This window comes from Lolium rigidum, chromosome 3 (genome assembly GCF_022539505.1).
Source record: "Lolium rigidum isolate FL_2022 chromosome 3, APGP_CSIRO_Lrig_0.1, whole genome shotgun sequence".
In the NCBI taxonomy this organism is placed as follows: Eukaryota; Viridiplantae; Streptophyta; class Magnoliopsida; order Poales; family Poaceae; genus Lolium; species Lolium rigidum.
The window spans coordinates 73,211,242-73,232,895 of NC_061510.1; the positions used below are offsets into that span (position 1 = coordinate 73,211,242).

General features: G+C 46.5%; 3 protein-coding genes across 5 annotated transcripts; all 3 read right to left on the reverse strand.

Moving 5' to 3' along the window:
* Window positions 1-667: 667 nt before the first annotated feature.
* On the reverse strand, window positions 668-5,264 carry LOC124696814 (probable inactive receptor kinase RLK902). The gene is made up of 2 exons (XM_047229477.1): window positions 2,355-5,264; window positions 668-1,368 (listed from the first exon to the last, which is right to left on the reverse strand). Exons 1-2 carry the CDS (start codon window positions 3,730-3,732, stop codon window positions 734-736), a joined length of 2,013 nt encoding a protein of 670 aa, XP_047085433.1. The 5' UTR covers window positions 3,733-5,264; the 3' UTR covers window positions 668-733.
* Window positions 5,265-9,333: 4,069 nt separating this feature from the next.
* Window positions 9,334-11,514, reverse strand: LOC124701788. The gene is made up of 5 exons (XM_047233885.1): window positions 11,342-11,514; window positions 11,212-11,261; window positions 11,014-11,119; window positions 10,873-10,931; window positions 9,334-9,634 (listed from the first exon to the last, which is right to left on the reverse strand). Exons 1-5 carry the CDS (start codon window positions 11,477-11,479, stop codon window positions 9,580-9,582), a joined length of 408 nt encoding a protein of 135 aa, XP_047089841.1. The 5' UTR covers window positions 11,480-11,514; the 3' UTR covers window positions 9,334-9,579.
* Window positions 11,515-12,045: 531 nt separating this feature from the next.
* On the reverse strand, window positions 12,046-20,717 carry LOC124701787 (chaperone protein DnaJ-like). Of its 3 annotated transcripts, none has more exons than XM_047233883.1 (11): window positions 20,389-20,717; window positions 19,681-19,749; window positions 19,176-19,271; window positions 18,784-18,905; window positions 18,515-18,707; window positions 14,997-15,172; window positions 14,589-14,718; window positions 14,218-14,378; window positions 12,929-13,002; window positions 12,706-12,805; window positions 12,046-12,488 (listed from the first exon to the last, which is right to left on the reverse strand). In XM_047233883.1, exons 1-11 carry the CDS (start codon window positions 20,683-20,685, stop codon window positions 12,272-12,274), a joined length of 1,635 nt encoding a protein of 544 aa, XP_047089839.1. In that variant the 5' UTR covers window positions 20,686-20,717; the 3' UTR covers window positions 12,046-12,271. The 3 variants fall into 3 exon arrangements, 2 of the variants coding, with proteins under 2 accessions (XP_047089839.1, XP_047089840.1); XM_047233884.1 differs by having other exon boundaries at window positions 12,712-12,805; window positions 20,389-20,716; XR_007002234.1 differs by lacking the exon at window positions 12,046-12,488 and having other exon boundaries at window positions 12,784-12,805; window positions 14,241-14,378.
* Between the last annotated feature and the right edge of the window lie 937 nt (window positions 20,718-21,654).

Sequence of the window (21,654 nt, forward strand, 5' to 3'; positions counted from 1 at the left end):
TGGTGCACTACATTTTGGGTATGCCGCCATGACCTACATGAGCCACAGACTGTTCGTCGATAGTGATGCATGTTTGAGGCACTGCCGAGTTTGACGATCCTGTCAGTATCATCTAACTGCAGTCACATAAACACAACACTATATGTAGGTTTGTGTCTCTCTCTGCCGTCGTGTTACTTGGAAACCACTCTGGGATAAAGAGCACGCCCATGTTTGATGTCTCTTCCAACCTACCAAAACCAGCTGGGTTTCACACTTTCACTCACACTCACAGGTTTGTTAAGAACTAGATGCCAGAGGCAGAGCCATCAAGCAGTGACAAAAAGAAGGCCGATCACACTTGAGAAATGGCCATGCCAACAACCATTACCAACCGATCGAGATGAGACGAGCATGGCAACGAAAGCGTAGCTACCGCAGATCACATCGTATCTTAAATTAAGCAAGCATTACATACAGGAGCTGGTGTATGGCTGTCGTAGGTACAGTAGAGGCATCAACGAAGGAGTGTTACTTTCCAAGAATCAAAGCTTACAGAGCGACTGGCATACATGTGCTATAGTAGAATCGAATCAAAGCCCGTGAGAAAGAAGGCTGAAAAAGAAAAAGAAGAAAAACAATGAAGACATGCACAAGTTGTTGCTGATGAACCAAAAGTAGCTGGGAGGAGAGGAGGGAGGGAAGAGATCTGATGATCCGTGCAAAGAACTAAGCAATTTTTCCGGTCACTGCATTATAGGGAAGGCTCGTCGCCTTCGTTTTCAGGGCCGGTGACGGGGCTCTCTGTTGTTGTGGTGGTGTGCTGTCCGGAGCGCCGGATGTCGTCGATCCTGGCGGCAGCCTCGGCCATGGTGGGCCGCTTGTCGGGGTGCTGCGCGGAGCAGTCGATGGCGAGCTGGAGCAGCTGCACCATCTCCTCCTCGACGTTCTGGAACCTGAGGAGCTCCTGGTCGAACACCTCGGCGGTCCACTCCTCGCGCACGACGGACTGCACCCAGCGCGGCAGGTCGAGCCCCTCCTCGTTGACGACGGCGTGCGTGGGCGCCTTGCCGGTGAGCAGCTCGAGGAGGAGGACGCCGAAGCTGTAGACGTCGGCCTTCTGCGAGACGCGGCGGATGTCGGTGACCTCGGGCGCGCGGTAGCCGGAGACCCTGGTGGGCGAGAAGGAGGGCCCGACGAGCGTGGGCAGGCCGTGGTCCGACACCCGCGCCTCGTAGGTCTTGGTGAGCAGCACGTTGGAGGACTTGATGTTGCCGTGCGACGCCGTCGGGGAGGTGGTGTGGATGTAAGCCACCCCGCGCGCCGCCGCCAGCGCGATCGCCGACCTCGTCTCCCAGTCCAGCGGCGTCCGACCCGACGACCGGTTGCCTGCACGCACAGAAGAGAGAAAATTAACACGACAGTCCATCAAAAATATTACTGCGCTGGGCGTGCACGGTGCAATAGGACATTTTTCAGGTTCCGTTGGTCTTACGTTTTCATGTGCCATGTGTGCGCATCTATTCTATCACGAAGCATGATTCAAATCTGTACGCGAGGCGAAGGTGGGGGGCACATTATTGGCGCGAGAGGGATAGGAATCCCGAGGAACAGTGGCGCCAACTAAATGTCACATGGACGCATATCAAGTTTTTCAACTACCCTGCCCGGGCTCACATGCGCAACTTGCCACGAAATTTACCGGGAATCTGCAAGCTAATAATAACTCACGCGTACGTGACTGTATAGTTGGGAGTATTGTACTACGTACGTACTAGGGTGGAAAATTTCAAAACGAGCCTCCCGTCCATGGACCACACCCACAAGCTAAGAGGTCGAGTTGCTGTTCTAAATTGCAAATGCAAGGTCGTGCCAAGGGCAGTCATGGCTGTCACGTTGCAGCTTTCTTAAACTAGATCAGATCCCACGCAACTGAGCTGGAGAAGAAGAAGCCGACAACCCCGATACTATACTAGCGTACAAATTGCAGTTCGAGTGTTGTATGTAGCTAGCACCCCTTGCCATGGCGGAGCCCCTGGGCTGGCCCGGCAACGCCCCAATAAAGAAACCGGGCCAGGGGCGAGGCAGGGTAGGTCAGCCACGAGTGACGAGTGACCCCAATTGATCGTGCCGCGAGCAAACACTGTGTCTGAGCTGAACTGGTAAAAATTGTAAACGAAATGGACGGATCGGGCCGTGAAAGGGACGCGCCACCGTGCGGTTGTGGACTTTTTTCCGCCGGTGACGGAATATCGCCAGGCTGTTTGGGTCGATCGATCCATCCACCGACAGGACGGCAGAGAGCGGATAACGAACTGGCGCGTCGCCAAGCTTGCTGTAAGAAAAATGGTTTGGGTTTTGAGCTTTTTCTTTACCGTGGAGGAGCGCGGAGAGGCTGCCCATGGACATGTAGTCGTAGACGAGCAGCTTCTCGTCCTTGCTGAAGTAGTAGGCGCGGAGGGGCACCACCAGCTCGTGCTGCACGGCGCCGATGGCCGCGATGCGCTCCCGGAACTCCGGCTCGGGGAGGTCCACGTCCTTGAGCCGCTTCACGGCCACCGCCGCGCCGCTCTCCATCACCGCCTTGTACGCCGTCCCGAACGCGCCCTTGCCCAGCACCTCCGCCGACGCGCGCAGCAGGTCCTCCAGGTCGAACGGCGGGGCAGCGGCCATGGGCCCGAAGTAGATCAGCTTCTTCGACCCGGCCGTCGAGCCGCCAGACTTCGCGGCAGCCACCGCTGCTGCGGCTGCCGGCACTGCTCCGGCGGCGGCACCGTTCATCCCGTTGCCGGCTGCCGACCCGTTCTGCCCCTTGGGCTCCGCGTCCAGCGAGGCCATGTCCAGGCCGCGCCCCTTCTCCACCGTCGCCGCAGACCTAGCCCCGCTGGACTTCTTCCGGCAGAGGAAGAAAATCAACGCGAGCAGCAGCAGCACGCCGAACACGCAGCCGATGGCAATGCCGGCGATGGCGCCGCCGGAGAGCTTCTTCTTCTTCTTGCCGACGTCCGCGGCGCCGCCCGGGCCAGCGCCAGGTTCGGACCCGGCAGGCGTCTCCGCGGTCTCGCCGGGGCAGAGCCCGAGCGGGCCGCCGCAGAGCGACGTGCCCAAAAACGAGTCCTTGGGCATCTTCCGGAGCTTGGCGGGGATGGAGCCGTTGAGGCTGTTGTACGACACGTTGAACTGCTCCAGGGTGGGCAGGTCCAGCTTCGGGATCTCGCCCGCGAACTCGTTGCTCTCCAGGAGGAGCGACCCGAGCCGGTTGAGCTTGTTGAAGTCGGGCGAGATCTCGCCGGAGAGCTTGTTCTCGCCGATGTTGAGCCGCACCAGGTTCTTGAGCGTGTACAGCGACGCGGGGACCTCGCCGGAGAACGCGTTGTGCTGGAGGTAGAGCGCGCGGAGCTCGGTCATGCCGGAGACGTCGTCGGGGATGGGGCCGGTGAGCGCGTTGTAGCGGAGGGAGAGCGTACGGAGGGCCGTGAGGTTGCCGAGGACGCCCGAGGGGAGCGCGCCCATGAGGCCGGCGCCGGGGAGGCGGACCTCCACGACGCGGCCGCCCTCGCAGGCCACGCCCAGCCACTGGCACGTCTGCGTGCTGCTGTTCCACGACGGCAGCGCCGACCGCCCCACAGCTGTGCGCAGCGCCTGCAGGGCCTGCGTGTCGGTGTTGAGGTCGTCGGAGAGGTAGGCCGGGAGGAGTGCGGCGAGCACGAGGACGGCGAGGGCCGCCCTTCGCAGCCCCCGCATTGCCGCCATCACCGGCGGTGGGGAGTGGTGGGAGGTAGTTCAAGATAGTCTGTTTAGCTCAGGAAGAGCACTGCCATGGAGAAGAAGAAGAAACACACACACTCTCTCTCTCTTTGGTGGGTGGTAGTACTAGTAGCAGTAGTAGAAATAGAGTGGGCAGCAGGGCGGGGCAGGTCAGGGGCAATGCAATGCAATGGAATCTTGAATTATAATGGAAGATTTGGTTAGCTCAAGGAGCTGGAATGTGAGGGTGTGTGCCTGATTGTTGGCTCATCAATGGGCTTGATTGCTTGAATGATAGATTAACTAGGTGGCGCTTACTGGAGCCTAGTTGGAGAATTCCGCCTTTACTCTTTTCTTAATCCAAAGCTCTCCCACAGGAAAAGGCAGATTAGCAGGTGTGGAGTCTTTTGAGGCTAGATGAAAGGCTGGACGTGGGCACCAGCAGGACAAAAGACACCACTAAAATAATTACTCACTAACAGCGGTACTAACATTTCCATGATGAGCTCGCTCTTTGTTTAAAAATATTCGTGAGACAGACAGGTGAACCTGTGCTCGCTTTCACCCGGAATTCAAAAACTCCTAACCACCGCGAACCTTGGCATTTGTCGGTTTATCCTTGGGTCTTTCCTCCAGATCCGTCTGTCAGTAAGAATTTTCAAGCGGATGCTGCTGCTTCTACTGGCCCTAGTGGCATGTTACTCAGTTCACGAGCATTTATCGACCAGTTCCCCTGGCAGGCTACACACGGGTACGACTTCGTTTTGGCGTACATTACTTGAAATTTCGGCAACGCGTACATACGTACGAGTACATAGCAAGTACGGTAGAACACAGTAATAACCGATTAAGCTAACGGCCTCCAACGAACGCGCACCGGCAGGACAGGTCCTGGTCCAGCATCACACGCTTCACAGGCTCTTGTTGGTTCTGGTCAAGGAATCGCTCTGGATTACCCGGATCTGAGCGTCTAGTGGACGTGGTTTATGAATCCGCCGGGAGACGAGCTCGGCTTCCAGCTCGAGTTGCTTCTGCATTTCATCATCACAGTCAAGCACTCCAGCAAAAGAATGGCAGGTTGCTCGAGCCAACTTGATGCCCCGGTAGAAGAGAACACGAGCTCTGGCGAATCATGATGGTATGGCCCAAGGAAGCCTAGCAACTCGCGTGTTTGTTTATTTTGGTTAAGCATTGATCAACGGTAGGTCTTTCCAACCAGCGATCACGTACCAATTCTCTTGTTTAATCGGCTGGAAATTGAGATGGGCACCGTTCAGCGCCTATATATTCGCGGCAGCTCCATATTCTCTTGTCCCGGCCTGGCCCAATCATCTACTAGCAAGCTTTGCGATGCATTGCCCAGTTGGTTAGGTTTCAGGGACATTTGTTTCCTTTCTTCCATTTCTATCTTTCCTGGTTCCAAACTGTATTTTAAGCAGGTTGGTTCAAACTGAAACAATTTAGGTTGAAAGCATAGTACTACTAGTACCTACAGGAGGAAGAACAAGATTGCAAACACATTCCGTAGAACCAGGCTGAAAACCATCTACGAGACCAAAAATAATAAATGTAAGAGGTTGTGGACCAAAGGGTGCCTGTTTATAGCTAAGGAACAAAAGAGGCTTAGAGATGAAGTGGTTCATGTGGATGCTGTGAGTAGTAAATCTACCGGGAATGGAACTGAAGGAAAATAACTGTACAATGTAGAAGGAGTGTAACGCACTGGTGGTCTAAGAAGTTGCCACGCATGGCCACATTGGTCACCTACTCAGAAAATGTAACAATCGGGTCATCAAGTTGCGGGGATGATCTTCCGCTAATATGAGCTGGCCAAAGCACTCATGGAAGAATTAGCAGCTAGCAAGACCAGGAACGCAGCGGAATCTCATATGGCCAAAGATGATGCAGTATGTAGAATGGTGAACCAAATTCAGAGCGAGGATGAGGAGATGCTAGAAGGCGTACAGTCAGTGAAAGCTGCAGCTAAGGATGAGTTTGATTGTACTCAAGCTGGAGGTAGGGAGATGAAAACCATTGATGTAGAGACAGTCAGGAACCACAGGGCGACTATTACAGTTTCACTGTCCCTGACTAAAGCACCGTCAAGAACTGCTTTCTATACTGCTGCATCTCCCAGAAAGTCAAAAACCATCAGAGGAGATCCATGTGAAGCTAATGCAAATCAGGTGATCTCGTATTGAAATTCAAAGTTAACTGCAGGATGTCACAGATGGTTATCTACTTACCTTACTGTGTGTCATACCAAAATTCAGAAAGACAAAGTGGATGCAGGATGTTGCAGATGGTTTGCCTGTTTACCATACTGAGCTGGTATCAAACATGCTGGAAATTGTGTAGAACAATGAGGTAGATGCAGTTGCCATCTCCAAGCTGAACAATGTTGCACATAACCTGGCTCTCTACTTCTCTGGGAAGGGAGGTTTGGCGTGGGAGATGTAGAGACTGAATATCTGAAGCTCATAATCAGCTGATGAAATCAAGCACGGGCCTTTCACACATTTGAATTTCATCGCAACCAACATAGCTGCACAAACTCAAAGGCTGACCCAGCAACTGTGGGAGATTCATCTGGCTTGCACCATCTCTGAGGAGGAAAAGAGTTAAACACCTTCCAGGTGCAGCGAGATACACAGGCAACCACAAGCTGAGGCACCTCTCTGGAGAAATTGACTGACACTGCATGACGGCATATATGCTATTCCAGGTGCACCAGGATTTTCCCACTTGCCACAGTTGCAGAAAGTCAAATCGACCAAGGAGTCAGTACTAATCCTGAAGCTTTTGACCAAGATCTTCGCTATCTGGATTGACGATGCGTTGATTCTGAAAGCATGCTTGTGTGATTATCAAATATGCTACCTCCCAAACCTTCCCATCAATGGCAAGAATAATCATGAGCCTCTTGACTTCGATATGTTTGATCCTGGGAACATGCAGCTACAAGGTTGTTGGTCCTGCACTTGAGCAGAAAAACATCAATTATCCAGCTTTGCAAGGGGTATTGCTTGGAGTCATCATTATTCATGCAGGATGATTTCTTGATCTAAAGACTCTTTTCCTGGATGTCATGGATCAGATGCAGAAGACATGTCGGTCAAGAAGGTGTCCCACCAAGCTTCAAGAGTTGCATGATTATATCTGGTGTTCCTGGAGGGCTGGAACTTGTTCATTGTCTAGAGGCAGTGCTCCCCTGCTCCGGCCAACTTGATGCCCCGATAGAACTCGAGCTCTAGCGAATGATGATGGCGTGACCCAAGGAAGCCTAGCAACTCGCGTGTTTATTTATTTTGGTTAAGCATTGATCGACAGTAGGTCTTTCCAACCAGACATCACGTACCAATTCTGTTGTTTAATCGGCTGGAAATTGAGATGGGCACCGTTCAGCACCTACATATTCTCTTGTCTGAGTGTGGCGCAATCATATAGCAAGAGCTGTGATGCATTGCCCAATTGGTTAAGTTTTAGGGACACTTGTTTTATTCTTCCCTTTCTACCTTTCCTGCTTCCGAATTGTATTTTAATTAATCAGGTTGGTTGAAGCTAAAAGCCTAAAACAATTTAGGTTGAAAAGGATAGGACCAATACCTACAGGATGAAGAACAAGATTGCAACACGTTCAATAGAACAGCTAGAAGACTGGAATTGGTCAAGGAGGAGACGGAAATAATCGATGGAGAGGAAGTCAGAAACCAAAGGGCCCACTGTCAGAGCTAAGGAACAAAAGATACGTAAAGATGAAGTGGTTCATGAGGATGCTGCGGGCAGTAAATCCCCAGGAATGGAACTGAAGGAAAATAATTGGACAATCTACAAAATCCTTATGAAAGGATTAGCAGCAAGCAAGACCAATAATGCAGAGCAATCTCAGATGCCCAAAGATGATACAGTACGTATAGTGGTGAACCAAAACCAATGCAAGGGTGAGGAGATGCTAGAAAATGAATGAAATCTGGAGCTAAGGATGAGTTTGACTGCACACAATATGGACCTGGGGGGGATGAAAACAAGCTGGAGCTAAGGATGAGTTTGACTACGACAGTTCCAATATCAGTGACTAAAGCACCTTGAAAACTGCTTTCTATATTGCAGCATGTCCCAGAAAGTCAAAAAACTCTGGATGTTGCAGATGTTGCAGATGGTTATCTACTTACCTTACTGGGTTTCATATCAAATTCAGAAAGTCAAAGTGCAACACAGAAGTACAGGATGTTGAAGATGGTTACCATACTTACCATATTGAACTGGTTGTCGAACATGCTGGAGCTTGTGGAGAACGTTGAGGTAGATGCGGTTGCCATCTCCAACCTGAACAATGTGGCGCACGACATGGCTCTCTACTTTTCTAGCAAGGGAGGTTTGGCCTGGGAGATGTGCAGACTGAATATTTGGCATTTATAATCAGCTGATAAATCGAAGCTCGGATCTTTCACGCCTTTGAATTTCACCGCAGCCAACATAACTGCACAAACTGAGAAATTGTGTACTTGTTTGTTTCCATGACCAGACATTTGGCTAATTTGGAGCTGAAAGACTCACCCACTGACACAATAGCAGCAGCTATGAAGGACTGGTCCGGCTTGCACTAAATCTCTGAGCAGGACATGAGTTGAACACCTTACAGGACCATCGAAATACAGCATAAACAGGCAACCGTAAGGCTGAGGCACCTCTCTTTGAAGAAGTTGACTGACCCTGCATGACAGTAGCTATGATATTTCAGAGTGGACAAGTCAAATTAATTTTTCCACTTGTCACAATTGCAGACAGTTAAATCGAGCAAGGAATCAGTGGAGACACTGAAGCTTTTGACAGATACTTACTATCTGGATTGATGATGTGCATCATGCTGATTCTGAAGCGTGTTTGCATGATAGTCAAATATGTAATACTTCCAAAGCCTTGTCATCAGTGGCAACAATTATCTGAGCCTCTTGACTTCGATATGTTTGATCCTGAGAACATGCAACTACAAACATTGATATCGAAGGTGTTTGCCTCTAGCACTCGAGCAGAAAGACATCAATTATCTGGCTTTGCCAGGGGTGCCGCTTTGGGTCTCCGACAATATCATTCTTCATGCGCTATGTTTTTTTTCCATCTCGATACTCTTTTCCTGGGTGGCATGATCCAGCGCAGAAGAGATGTCAATCAAGGAGGTGTCCCCCACCAAGCTTCAAAAGTTATAGGTTACATCTGGCATTCTGGCGTTCCAGAAGGGCTGGACTTCGTCAATGTCTGGAGGCAGACCCTAAATTCAAAGAGAGTGGAGAAGTGACAACTGGAAGGTGAAGCTGCAAGATGTCCCAAAACACACGTGCAAGAAGAGATGCATTTTTCTGATCGCCCATCCATTAGTCCCTCATTGTCAGTATAACCTAAATGTTGACACAAACTTAAGGAGATTGTTGTCCTGGGTGCTTCTTTATTGATGATCCTATTTCTTCGCAAAATATTGTTTCTCTGCAGTACCTTATATTTACGCTTCTGACTTGTTTCCATATCTTTAGATGTTTATTATCTAGTCTATTAGAATATTTGTTCAGAATTTGTTGAGTGACAAATTAGAGGGACATGACAGTTAGAAACAAAGGAACAACCGAATAATTTGACACCATTTCCTGGGTACTGCAAGATACTAAGCATTTTCAAAGAACAAATGAAAGCATCGCACTGGAAAGATATATGTTTCATTCAGTGGATAAGAATTTCAAAAATATGTCTGATGAGTACTGCTACATAAGGATACACCATTTGCTAAGAAAAGTTACAATTTACAGCAGACTTGGAGACTGTTGTCATCCGTTTCCACCATTGCCAGAAAGTACAAATCCTTTATGAATAATTAAAGGACCCCTTCACACCATCCAAGCTTTCACCAAGGGATAACCTGTAAAAAAGAAGGGAAAGCCACATGTTGAGGTGAAGGAGCAACAATAGATAACCATATTCAGAGCCCAGAGAGTCTAACGTTCAATTATTACAGAAAACATGCCATGGTAGTACAGACTCAAGTTAGAAAAATAACGGTCCAAAAAATTTACTCTTTAAACATACACAACATATAATGAATAATAACAACACCAACATATAAACTACAATGTAGGTTGTAAAAAAAACTCAATTTGAAATAAAGTTATTTCTGTTTTCTTCCTGGAAGTAATATCTCAGTAAATAGCACAGGATCATGGAAATCAAAGTGATCTTCTGGTAAGCACGGGTATTTACAACGGGTAGAAATCCAATGGAACCCAGCAGGTTGCCCTCGATGAACACACTTGGACTAACCATCATTATGATGGGTCAAGCTGTTGGTTGACCAAACCTAAACACAGCAGCACTATAGACTGCAGCAGAGTCCAAGAGCAGCACTATAGACTGCAGCTGAGTGGAAAACGTAATAGGACTGAACAGTTGTTCTACTGCAGATAATGAAGGTTGTGGAATGTGGATGATGAGCACTTGACCAGACAAACATAAGGATTTGTTCGGTAGGATTGAAATTGCCCGCACTGCTGTGCTTGCTGTTTGCAAGAGCTATTGACCCGTTCTCGACTAGATCTCGCAGACAGCAGCAACACAGTAAGCAAGATTGAAATAGGCGCAGTGTAATCTCCCTCACTCAATTATCTACTTTGCTGGCATGTTATGGCAGGCTTAAAGGTCAGGCGTTTTAACAAGGATCAGGAAATTACTTGTTTGAATGCCCATAACTGACTGTTCCAGCATAAGTATCAAGCCTAATATAGACACCAGACATATACATAAGACTGTCCTTTGCAAGGACTGGCTTTGTGACTTGTGCAGCATGTGAGTTCGACCAGTAATCTGTATATTCATCAATAGATTTACATCAAAAGGTACAGTTATAAGAATTTGGGTCCAGTGAGAACTACTTATACATGAAGTAATCCATTGCCACAGGTCTAAGAGCCTTATTCCCAACTTCTCCAAATAGCCCATCTGACAGGAGACATTACTCCAAAATTATCTGTTCCTTTTCCTCCCTCTAAACCCAAACAGAAAGCAAAGCAATGTCATCATTCATGAAGCTAGGTACTAGAATCCATTTCAGAGTATTATCAGAACATTAAAGCAACATATTCCAGATATTTCGTGCTGTCTTACTTGACCATGCAGTACTTGTACTCTTGCCCGCGGATATAGTCCAGCTCCCCTTCCTCAAGCTGCGACAACACAGCAAAATCCCCATCATCAGAAGTCAAAGCAGCTATTCAGAAACAGCAGACGCATCGCTCCTCCACTCACCGGATCGCCGCCGTATATGAGGTTGTAGCACTCCGGCGAGGCGCAGCGTAACACGCAGTTCTCCTTCTCCGTGGCCGAGGACCTGCACGCGAACCCCCACAGCCCGCTGCGCGGAGCCGAGAGGAACAACCGTCAGAAACATAAATCAGATGCAGCCAGTCGAACGCAAAGCAGGAACGAGCGTGTCCGGCCACGTACTTCTCGATGTCGGCGTAGCAGGCGTTCTTCTTCTCCCGGATCTCGTTGTCCTGGAACAGGGAGTTGCAGGGTGAGACGGATGGATGGCAGGGGAGAAGCGTAGGGGGAGAGGTCAGGTGGGGAGACGTACGGTGATGGCGCGGGTAGAGGACTTGGCAGCGGCGGACGGCAGTGGGAGGAGAGCGAGGAGGAGTAGGAGGCAGCAGGCGGCGGGGATTTGCCGCCGCGGACTCCGGTGGAACGGGAGCGGCGGTGGACGGGGACGCATGGCGGGCGATGGATCGGCTGGGTCTGCGAGATGTTTCCGTGCCTCTCCGTCCCGGAACACATCACAAAGACCATATTCGAGTCACATTTTGCGAACTTCAAAATTGTATCTATTGAATTATTTGAAAACAATCATATTTTGGGTGAAACAAGTTTTGTTAGTAGTATTCCAACCACACTGCAAACATTCAGACGGCTACAGATCTGCTTCCTCCCCTAGCATAGCAATAGCATTTGCCGTGTGGGTATACCGTCTCCGTTTGTCATCGCAGCTCCTAATGCACAATTACAGCATTAAACAACACTTGGACAACGTGTCACCGATGCATGATCTGAGAAAAAAAAACAGAACCAACGAGATCACACATGAACTGGCGTATTAGTGCACCGAGCCAGTTAAAGCCCAAACACGTTGGGAGGTGAGCACATGTATTGTAAGAGGGTAAAACAGAGACTCGCCCAAATCAAAGTTCCATAATAATAATAAAAACTTGCGTATCTTCTTTCACATGTACACTAACAGTTTCAATCTTGGGTCAGTAGCTTCTTAAAAAAAAATCGGTATATTCTCTCACATGTTGTAACTTGTTCAAGTCATGAGTATCAGTCTAGTACAAATGTGTTGTTCTATTCCACTTAATAAAGCCTAGTACATCAACTTTCCCGTCTTTCCCCTACAGTAGCAAAGCTGGCGGGTGCAAAAACTATAATCACCGATCTGTCCGACCAAGATCATGCAACCGGATTCCAACCTGTTACACTGTTAACGTCCAACGAACAGCTTTACACAACTTCACCCTCCATCTTCAGCTTGTTCAGCTTTGGTTGCGCGATCATACTTCGTGCAAATCCTGAATTTACCCCTTCTGCTTATAACGAATATGAGTGTTGTGATCATGAAGCATCCTTCTAACAATCGGGCAGCCGGATGTATTCCTTGTTGAGAAGTCCATCGTGGAATAACAGACTGTGCACTGATTGAAGCAAATCTCTGATCCCCTCCATCACCCCTAGCATGGTATGCATGAAATTATTAGCAAAAAATGAATGGTAATTCTACAGATTTAGGGGATCTGAAGCCAAAACACTTAATTTCTGTCCTTTTGACTATGCATCAGAAGAAGCATGAGTTGTCTTGACTCTTTAATGTAGAAGTAGTATTGATGTATCAGTACAAGATATTACATTTGTTGCATTCTATTGCAAGATAAGTTAACAAGATAGTACATGTACCCGAAAAGATTCCTGACGGATCCCCAAAACGATAGTGTCTTCCTCGCCGAAGAATGATGACTTCTCTTATTCAAGTTTCCTCGGTTTACGTTGTCTGATTAAGCCAAATGTTAGGCAGTGAGAAGTCCCATGAATCATGTTCTAATGCAGACTTTATCAAAAAATGTACAAACGCAGAAGATGCTAACTACAATAAGTCAGAAAAGGTAAGACATACCATCATCAGGAACTGAAATACTCGGAGTTCCCTTTATTGCAGCAAGCTCTTCAACTAGTGAACGCGCCTGGTCACTGCATAAAAAGTACATTAAGAGTAACACATCAAAAAGCCCATGTTAACAACATAAAAATTACCTCTGTTCACTAATAAAGATGTTTTGGAAAGCCAAATTAGCTTTTCAAAACTTCTTATATTAGTGAACGGAGGGAGTAACATGCAATGCTACTGCTAGATTCTAGGATTTTCTAGTTCAGATCAGAAGGGCCACTATGAGAATCAGCAGGCTTACATTTGCAACCCGGTAATGCCAACAGAGAGGAAACAGCAAAAGGAAGACAGGGAAGGTCAGACGAAATATAAGAACTATGCCATGCGACTGCTGTTGCCTGCTGAGCCCGCAATCAGGCATGCCACACTTTTGGAACCACAAATGTGCTAGTTTTTAGAACTTCTAGATATTAATATTTAAGAGACGGTTCCGGCAATACCTAAAGTTGGACAAGATATCAACTCATCATAGAGTAATTTCGCAAAAAAAGAACTCATCATAGACGCTAGTTTTTCATCCATTTGCGTCTGCGCAGACAAAAAACGCGCTCCAACGGCTAGACGCAAAACATCCGCAGCATCTGTCCTGACGCAACGTGGACCAAATATGCGGCAGAAATGCGTCGTCCGTTTGGGCTGCATGGCCCGTCTCTCTCCTCCTTTAATGTAGGTAGGCCCATGTGATGGCCACTCCACACCACACAAATGGAATCTTTCTCTCTCTCCTCCCCTAATCAGTGCCTGGTAGGCCCTTGCGGTCAAAAAATGCGTCTCTGCCGCTGGAGAAGGGGCAAACGCATGCGGACATGTGACCACTTTTTGTGTCCATGCCCAACGCAAACGGACATAAAAATGCCACAAAAAGTGGTCACATGTCCGCATGCGTCTACCCCTTCTCCAGCGGCAGAGACGCATTTTTTGACCGCAAGGGCCTGCCATGCAATGATTAGGGGAGGAGAGAGAGAAAGATTCCATTTGTGTGGTGTGGAGTGCCAGCACATGCACATGGGCCTACCCTACATTAAAGGGGAGAGAGAAGGGGTCATGCAGCCCAAACGGACGCGCGGACGCATTCCTGCCGCATATTTGGTCCACGTTTGCGTCACGACGGACGATGCGGATGTTTTGCGTCTAGCCGCTGGAGCGTGTTTTTTGTCCACGCAGACGCAAATGGACGAAAAACGTCCGTTTGCGTCGCCCCGTTGGAGATGCCCTTAGAAAACACTGGCAACTCACACCTGATATTCTTCGGGATCTTCACCTTTATAACAAAGTTGTGATCTCCTCTATGGCTAGGCCTCTTAATGTCAGGAGCTCCCAGCAGTGCAAATTTCAACTTCTCTCCAGGCTGAATTCCAGGAGGAATATAAAGATCCTTCCATCCTTCTATTGTCTCAACCTGAAATAGCAAGATTGCTTTCTCCGTAAAGCTTGTGGGAGTCCTTCTAGCACAAAACAAGAATGTTTGCAGCATGACAGGATTAACAAAAGAATGTACTCTAGTTTTTAAAAGCACATCTAAGTTTTGTGTGATCCAACTTGAGAACAAAGATTCTTGCTTAAATTTTTTTGAGGAAACGGTTTTGAGCTGTTGAGTTTGACAGCTCACCTTTACTGTAGTTCCTAAAATTGCATCAGTGTAATCAATCGTGACATTGGAGTACAAATTGAGACCATCTCTGTGGATTCCTTCTCTTTCTTTAACACAAACAGATATATACAAGTCACCACTGACACCCCTGCATGATAAAATAGAAATGGATAAATAATAATAATATTTTATGCCGGCAAGTGAATCCTAATCAGCTGAACTGAAATGTGAGTTTTCATCCAGGCTGTATTACTCTGCTTAAGCTTTGTAAATTAATAATTCTGAGCACCTTGTTAATCTGTAAAAGTTTCAGTATGGACAGCTTACGCATAGCTTTGAACAAGTTAAAAGCTTAAACTAAACATGCAAAAAACTACACAGGGTTCATGAATTTACGTTATTATGTATTAGTTTCCCAGTGCTTGCCTTTGCTTATCAACACTACCTCCTCCAGTAATTCGAATGGCTGAGCCATCCTGTATACCTCCAGGTATCTCTACTTCTATACTTCGTTCAACTTTGACTTTGCCTGAACCATAGCACCTTGTGCAATGTTCAGTAATTATCTTACCACTGCCATCACAATTTAAGCAAGAAGATATCTGCAGAATGTAACAGGGCAATATACTAACTAAAGTGTATCATTCTGAATTTGCCAGACATTGAGCAATAGTAAACAGTGATAAAGAGAATAAATTATGTGGTAAATGCAACTACATATGGATACCAGATATCGAACACTTTAAATATATATATACATTTGCATGTAAGATATTCATATGTTGATGTTCATATACACAAATAAGACTAAGAGTATGCAGGTCCGGACGACAGGAACATCCTAGGCTAGTTAACTTAGCAGAATCTAATACTTGGTGTACAGCGTTTTTCTACAACTACTAAGAGTGCACAAAACACTATAATCTTAAATATGTTCACTTATAACCAGATTCCAAACATCTCAGGTTAGTGGAGAAACTAAATATAATATGATACAAACACGACGCAATAGCACAATAAAGTTCGATCCGATAAAAATTAATTGAGCAATAATAACAAGTAATAAAAGATAAAACTTGCAACATATTAATTGAGAAAGTCTGCCACGGAAAATAATTAATGGTTGACATGACACACAAAAAACAGTGAATTGACTCATTCCAATGAATTTAGCAAACGAGTCTACTTATTATTTATTTCAGAACAAGTTGGTCCATCTTGCCAACTTTCTCTAGCTAGGACATGTTACAAATCACCGCTGGGGTCACGGGTGTACTATTCCCCTTCTCTTGCTGATGCCAGGAACAAACAGTTTGTTGTAAGCATCATCATCCATCCAGAAGTTGAAGATGTGTTTCACGGAGGACAATTGAGAAGAACATAAGCCATCTTCAGTCTTAAGTTTCTAGGGCAGGTAGTTGAATAGCGTTGTACCCGTTGGTGAGCTTGTGACCATCCTCCTAAGAAGTACAACACATTTTACCGCAGGGACATGTCATTTTGAATCTATTGGCACACATATACGTGGAAAATTTAGTACTTATAGTCATCTTCAAGGATGTCAAATTGATGGCATGCGAAGCACCAATGAAAAGTAAGTGTGATTACCGCCGTACTTAGATGATCTTTGTCCATTATGACGGACAACTCATCTTGAACCTCTCTCGAATGACCGTTGGAACAATTAGCATCAACATGATCCAAATTTGTGATGCCATAACTTTAATTATCTTTTCCCATTGAATGCACCTGATCCCTAATGTCTTCTGTCTTATTGACGACACCCTCTGTACTATCGCCATCTTTGGCGCGACAGTATGCATATTTTCCAAATGAAGCCGAAGCTAGAGAACAGCAGGAGAGACATCTAACATTGGAAAACGCAAATCCTGTAGATAGACTCTTGTGGCGATACACACCTAGCATCTTTACACTGTTTAATCTCATTGATTACCTTAAAAGCATTATCTGCTGCTGGGTCGATTGGAAATGATGCACGGTCATGTTCATTATAGATTTACTTGAATAAATATTTAACTGCCTATCATGCTCGAGCAAGTTTCAATACTGATGTGACACTTATACCACATAAGTGGACCGGGGTGGCTTAATCAATGAGATTAAACAGTACAAAGATGCTAGGTAGGTATCGCCACCGGAGGATCTATAGGATTTATGATATTTCAATGTGCATTGTCTCTCCCGTTGTTCGCCAACTTCAACTTCATTTGGAAAATATGCATACTGTCGCATTCAAAGAGGGCGATAGTCTAGAAGATGTCGACAATCGGCCTCTTCTATTACCATGCTCACTGAATATTTCAAGATGAACAAGGTGGATCCTTATGCGTGGAACTTTTTGTACAAATAGTTCCCATAATTCTTCCGGTGGATTAAGGCTAAGAACATGTGGCAGAGAAGAAAATTAAGGGGTCAGAGGCAAGTAGGAAGAATTGTGTATGTGCATCATGCCGAAGGTGAGAGATACTTGCTCAGGGTGCTCATGAATCATGTGAGAGGTGTAACTTCATATGAGGTTTGAAAAGTGTGCATGGCAAGCCGTGCTTGACCTTTGAGAAGCGTGTGAAAAATGAGGTCTCATAGAGATCATTAAGTCCCTTGATGATTGTTTGACTGAGCCAGCTACTTTCCAGATGCCATGTTATCTAAGAAAGCTTTTCACGACTATTTTGGTATTTTGCAAGGCAACCAACATCCAATCATTATGGGAAAAGCACCCCGAGTCAATGTCTCAAGACAAACGTCGTAGCCACTCCAACTCCAACCAAGCAGCACTGAAACAGATGGTCCTTAGAGACATTAAGGATCAGGTGCATTCGACGGGAAAGGATATTAAAAGTTATGTCATCCCAGAATTGGATCCTGTTGATGATGATTGTTACAACGGTTCAAGAGGAGTTGTCTGTCACCATGGACAAAGATCATCAAAGTACGGCAGCAACCACAATCACTTTTCATCGGTGCTTGGCATGTCATCAGTTTGACATGCTTGAAGATAACTATATTGTTTATTAGCATTGTACCATCGTCGATGAATAGATATAGTAATTTTTCCACGTTATAGGTGTGCGTTAACAGATTAGAAATGACTTGTCTTACCGTGATGCGGTAAAAGGTGTTGTACTTTTTAGGAGGGATGCTCACAAGCTGGCCAACGAGGACAACATTGTTCAACTACATGCCTACTTAAAACTCAAGACCCAAGATGGATCAGGTTCTTCCCAAGCTTCCTCGGTGAAACACATCTTCAACTTTCTAGGATGGCGATGTTTATCACGCACAGCGCGTTTGTTCCTTGAAATAAGCAAAGGAAGAGGGGAATAGTACACCCGTGACCCCTGGCGCTACGGTGACCTGATGGAGCAACTTTATTAGACATGTAGTTTCAGAATAAATACTAAGTAGATTGGTCTACTGAACTTTTAATTCCAGCTTGTTAGAATATCAATTCTATGTTTCCCGTGTGCCATGTCTACCATTAACTATTTTGTGTGGCAGACTCTCACAATTACTATACTACAACTATGTGTCTTGTTTCTTACTTATTATTATCAATTGAAGGATTTTAATTGAAGCGAACCTTATTGTGTTATTGCATCGTGTTTGTACCATATTGTCTAACATGAGATGTTTGGATTCTGGTTATAAGAGAAAAAAATTAAGATTGTACAATCTTACTAGTTCAATGAAAAGCACAAACTCCACAAGTAACATTTTTGATGGTTGGCTCTAATAGAGGTACATTATCCCAAAGCTATATAGTAAAAACTCAGTAAGTTCGTATTAATGAAAGAAGTAAGGGTTATTAAACTCGGTAATTCAATATCCATGAAAGGATAAAGGTATGTTCCGATTAACTGTAGAGGTGTATAAACACAAGAATGACTGAAAACACAAAGTTTCAGTAGAATTGTCTAGATCACCTGAGATACTATACCAAAAGGTGTCTTCTGAGACTTCATCGACCTGCCTTGACCTCTGCATTGTGTACATTCTGTTATGCTATTGGATTTACCTCCAGATCCATGGCAAGTGCCACATGTTTCATGACGAAAAATACTGATCTCCCGTTTGCATCCAAGGATTGATTCTTTAAAAGGAATGAGAAGATCATAGCTGCAATACACAAACAAGGGTGTAACTATACAAAAATTAATTTTCACTGCTTTAATGTGAGACCAAAATTGTTTACCGAATATCAAGCCCCCTGTTATCCTTGACATTTGAACTGTAATGAAATCGCCCTGGACCCATGCCCCCAAAAATCTTGTCAGAACTACCGAAGAATGCATTGAAGAGTTCATATGGGTCAACCTGCAAAAGAAAACAAAACGCCAAAGATCACGTCACCTGAACTTTTTTTCAATTAAGACCTTCCATGTAAAGTTGAGTATCAGTTCAGATGCAAGATGCACACAACATACAGCCATTTGCAAGTTCACATGCTATTGCTGGTACAATGTTGGAGAGTTATTAGCAGTAGAAAACAACATCTACCAGTATGAAATAAATTTACATTCCTAAATAAGGAAAATACCTGATTGAAATGCAAAACGATCTCTTGGGTTTTTAATAAATAAATACCTCATGTGCACCGAAATCTCCACCTCCATGATTTCCATGAAGTCCTGTTTCTCCAAATCGATCATACAAAGATCTTTTCTCTTCATCCGAAAGAAACTGAAAGAAGCTACAGAATAAGTGAATCACATAACAGGGTAGCATCTGATAACATTGTGAATCGTCACAGTTCGGAAGTATACGGTCACCCAGACTTGTTGAATACAGGACCAAATGTACTGAGCAACAATGCAGCACACTAGTTTGATTTTCACTGAATGACGTTGTTGATAAACAAGGCACCAGTAAGTAAAAGGGTCACTTGCAAGTTGTAACCCCACAATACAGTGGATTAGCAGTGAAGTAACTAGCAAGTGTACGCACACAAACCAAACCATGCTGTTAAAAATTGAGTGCCCTATATTATTAGTAAGAGCAAGATAGTAAGTACATCTTGGTATACTAGTCGAACACTCGGGCACTCGGCGTATCCCTAGCTATTTAGCAGATACCAGAGAGCAGAAGATACCTCATATGCAGCACTTATCTCCTTAAATTTTTCTTCTGCCCCAGGGCTCTTGTTCATGTCTGGATGGTACTGGAATTGAAAAAGAAAAAAACAAGTAGGTCTCTCTGAACAGAACACACATTTAATGTGTAGACTGTATTACCTATGTATAGCTCTGTAATATTCAACAAAAAGTGGCACAAATATACAGGATTACCAAATCAGAAATTTCTAAAATCCATTATCTTGATTCAAGCTTTCCTTTTAAGAAAACTGGATGTATTTGAAATTAGGAAGATACAAAAAATAAGAATGTAGCAAATTACATTTAGTATATAACTTTGCAGAATCCCGTGAAGCTTAGCCGTGAGTGAATCACATTTTTGAAGGTAGAGGTACCTCTACCTTAAATAGATGTCTTATAATTGTCAAAATTTGAATGTATGGTTTATGGACGGAGGGAGTACTAGTCTAGTTCGTCACCAATGAATTACTGCTTAACTATGCCCACCTTAGTACCCCTTTTGTGAGATCTTACTTTCGCCAAGGACAAATCCCAAATAAGATCAATCATAGAACAATTATCTCTCTTATTACTTACTACTCTCTACACTCATATAGGTACGGGCAGGCAAACTGGACTGGATGTAACAGAAGAAGAGCATCAGACGATCTAAAGCTCCGGGAGGGGAGGGGCATGGGGATGGGGGCGAAGGGAGAGGGCGGCACCTTGCGCGCGAGGATCCGGTACGCGCTCTTGACCTCCCTCAGGGTGGCGTCGCGGCGGATGTTCAGCGTGGAGTAGTAGTCCTTCCCTCCGCGCTCGGCCGCCGCCGCCGCCGCTGCGGGCGACCCCCTCCCGAACGCGGCGGGGAGATGGGTTCGGGCGCGGGCGCTGGCGCGACGGGGGACTAGGCGGGGACGGGAGTGGAGCCTGCCGGAAGTGGACGGCCGCGGCGGGCGGGGGGACGATGTGGTGTTAGGCGGAGGGTTTGGGTTCGCGGGGAGGAAAAGCACGGCGGCCATGGAACTGGCCGGTGGCCGCCCCCGCAACAGAAACTGACCTGGGCGAATTTGTTGTTGCCAACAAGGGCAGAGAGTCGAGCTCAAAAACAGGAACGATAACAAGGCAACGAGAGAGACAGAGGATTTCTGTCTTCCTCTTTTTATTCCTCGATCGATTGCAACTGAAAACCGCTAGAAAATAGGATCAGAGACTGGGCTTACTGACGGGGTCATCCCACCAGTCCACCACCATCGCCGTATCCATCACCCCTGCAAAATCTCGTCCCATCCCACGAGGATCAGACGTGGTGACTAGACTAAGTCTAGAATGGACTCGTTTGGTTGCGAGATGGGAGCACTTGCGCATTGCGAACGGGGGCCACGATGAAGACCACCATGACATCGTCGGTCACGCCGGTGACGAAAATACCACCATGACACCGTCAGTCACGCAAGCATGGGCACGTCACCGACCACGAAGATGAAGACCACCATAGTACCGTCGTTCACGCCGGCTAGAAGCATCACCACCTCGCCGACCACGAGGACGAAGAGAACCATGACGCAATCGGTGACACCGGCCACAAGCATCACCATGTCGTCGACCACGAAGATAAGACCACCATGACACCGCCGGTCACGCCGGTCGCAAGCATCACCACGTCGCCGACCACGAAGACAAACACCACCATGACACGAAATTTTGTCAAAAAGGACCACCTGCCCCACTGAAATGTCAAAAAGGACCACCTGTGAACGGAATTGCCAAAAGTGCCGTGGCGGCAGCACGGCCAGGCGACGCGTGGCACCTGCCGCCGCAGCCGGTGGCGGCAGGGCCTGCCGCCGTCGCCCTGGCGGCACGTCACCTGCTGGTAGACGGCCGTGAAGGTCGCGCAGGCTGCCGCCCTAGCCGGTGGCGGCACGCCGACGTGGCATGCCTGCCGCCACGACCGGTGGTGGCATGTGCTGCTGCCCCGACAGCCCTCCACA

Coding starts and splice junctions, on each gene's coding strand:
- LOC124701788 (XM_047233885.1), bottom strand. CDS start 11,479: ATGCGTCCCCGTCCACCGCCGCTCCCGTTCCACCGGAGTCCGCGGCGG. Junction 11,262..11,341: donor CCTCTACCCGCGCCATCACC/GTACGTCTCCCC, acceptor TCCCTGTTCCAG/GACAACGAGATCCGGGAGAA. Junction 10,932..11,013: donor TCATATACGGCGGCGATCCG/GTGAGTGGAGGA, acceptor GTGTTGTCGCAG/CTTGAGGAAGGGGAGCTGGA.
- LOC124696814 (XM_047229477.1), bottom strand. CDS start 3,732: ATGGCGGCAATGCGGGGGCTGCGAAGGGCGGCCCTCGCCGTCCTCGTG. Junction 1,369..2,354: donor CCTCTCCGCGCTCCTCCACG/GTAAAGAAAAAG, acceptor CTGTGCGTGCAG/GCAACCGGTCGTCGGGTCGG.
- LOC124701787 (XM_047233883.1), bottom strand. CDS start 20,685: ATGGCCGCCGTGCTTTTCCTCCCCGCGAACCCAAACCCTCCGCCTAAC. Junction 14,719..14,996: donor GGTAGTGTTGATAAGCAAAG/GCAAGCACTGGG, acceptor TTTATCATGCAG/GGGTGTCAGTGGTGACTTGT. Junction 12,806..12,928: donor TATTTCAGTTCCTGATGATG/GTATGTCTTACC, acceptor TGGCTTAATCAG/ACAACGTAAACCGAGGAAAC.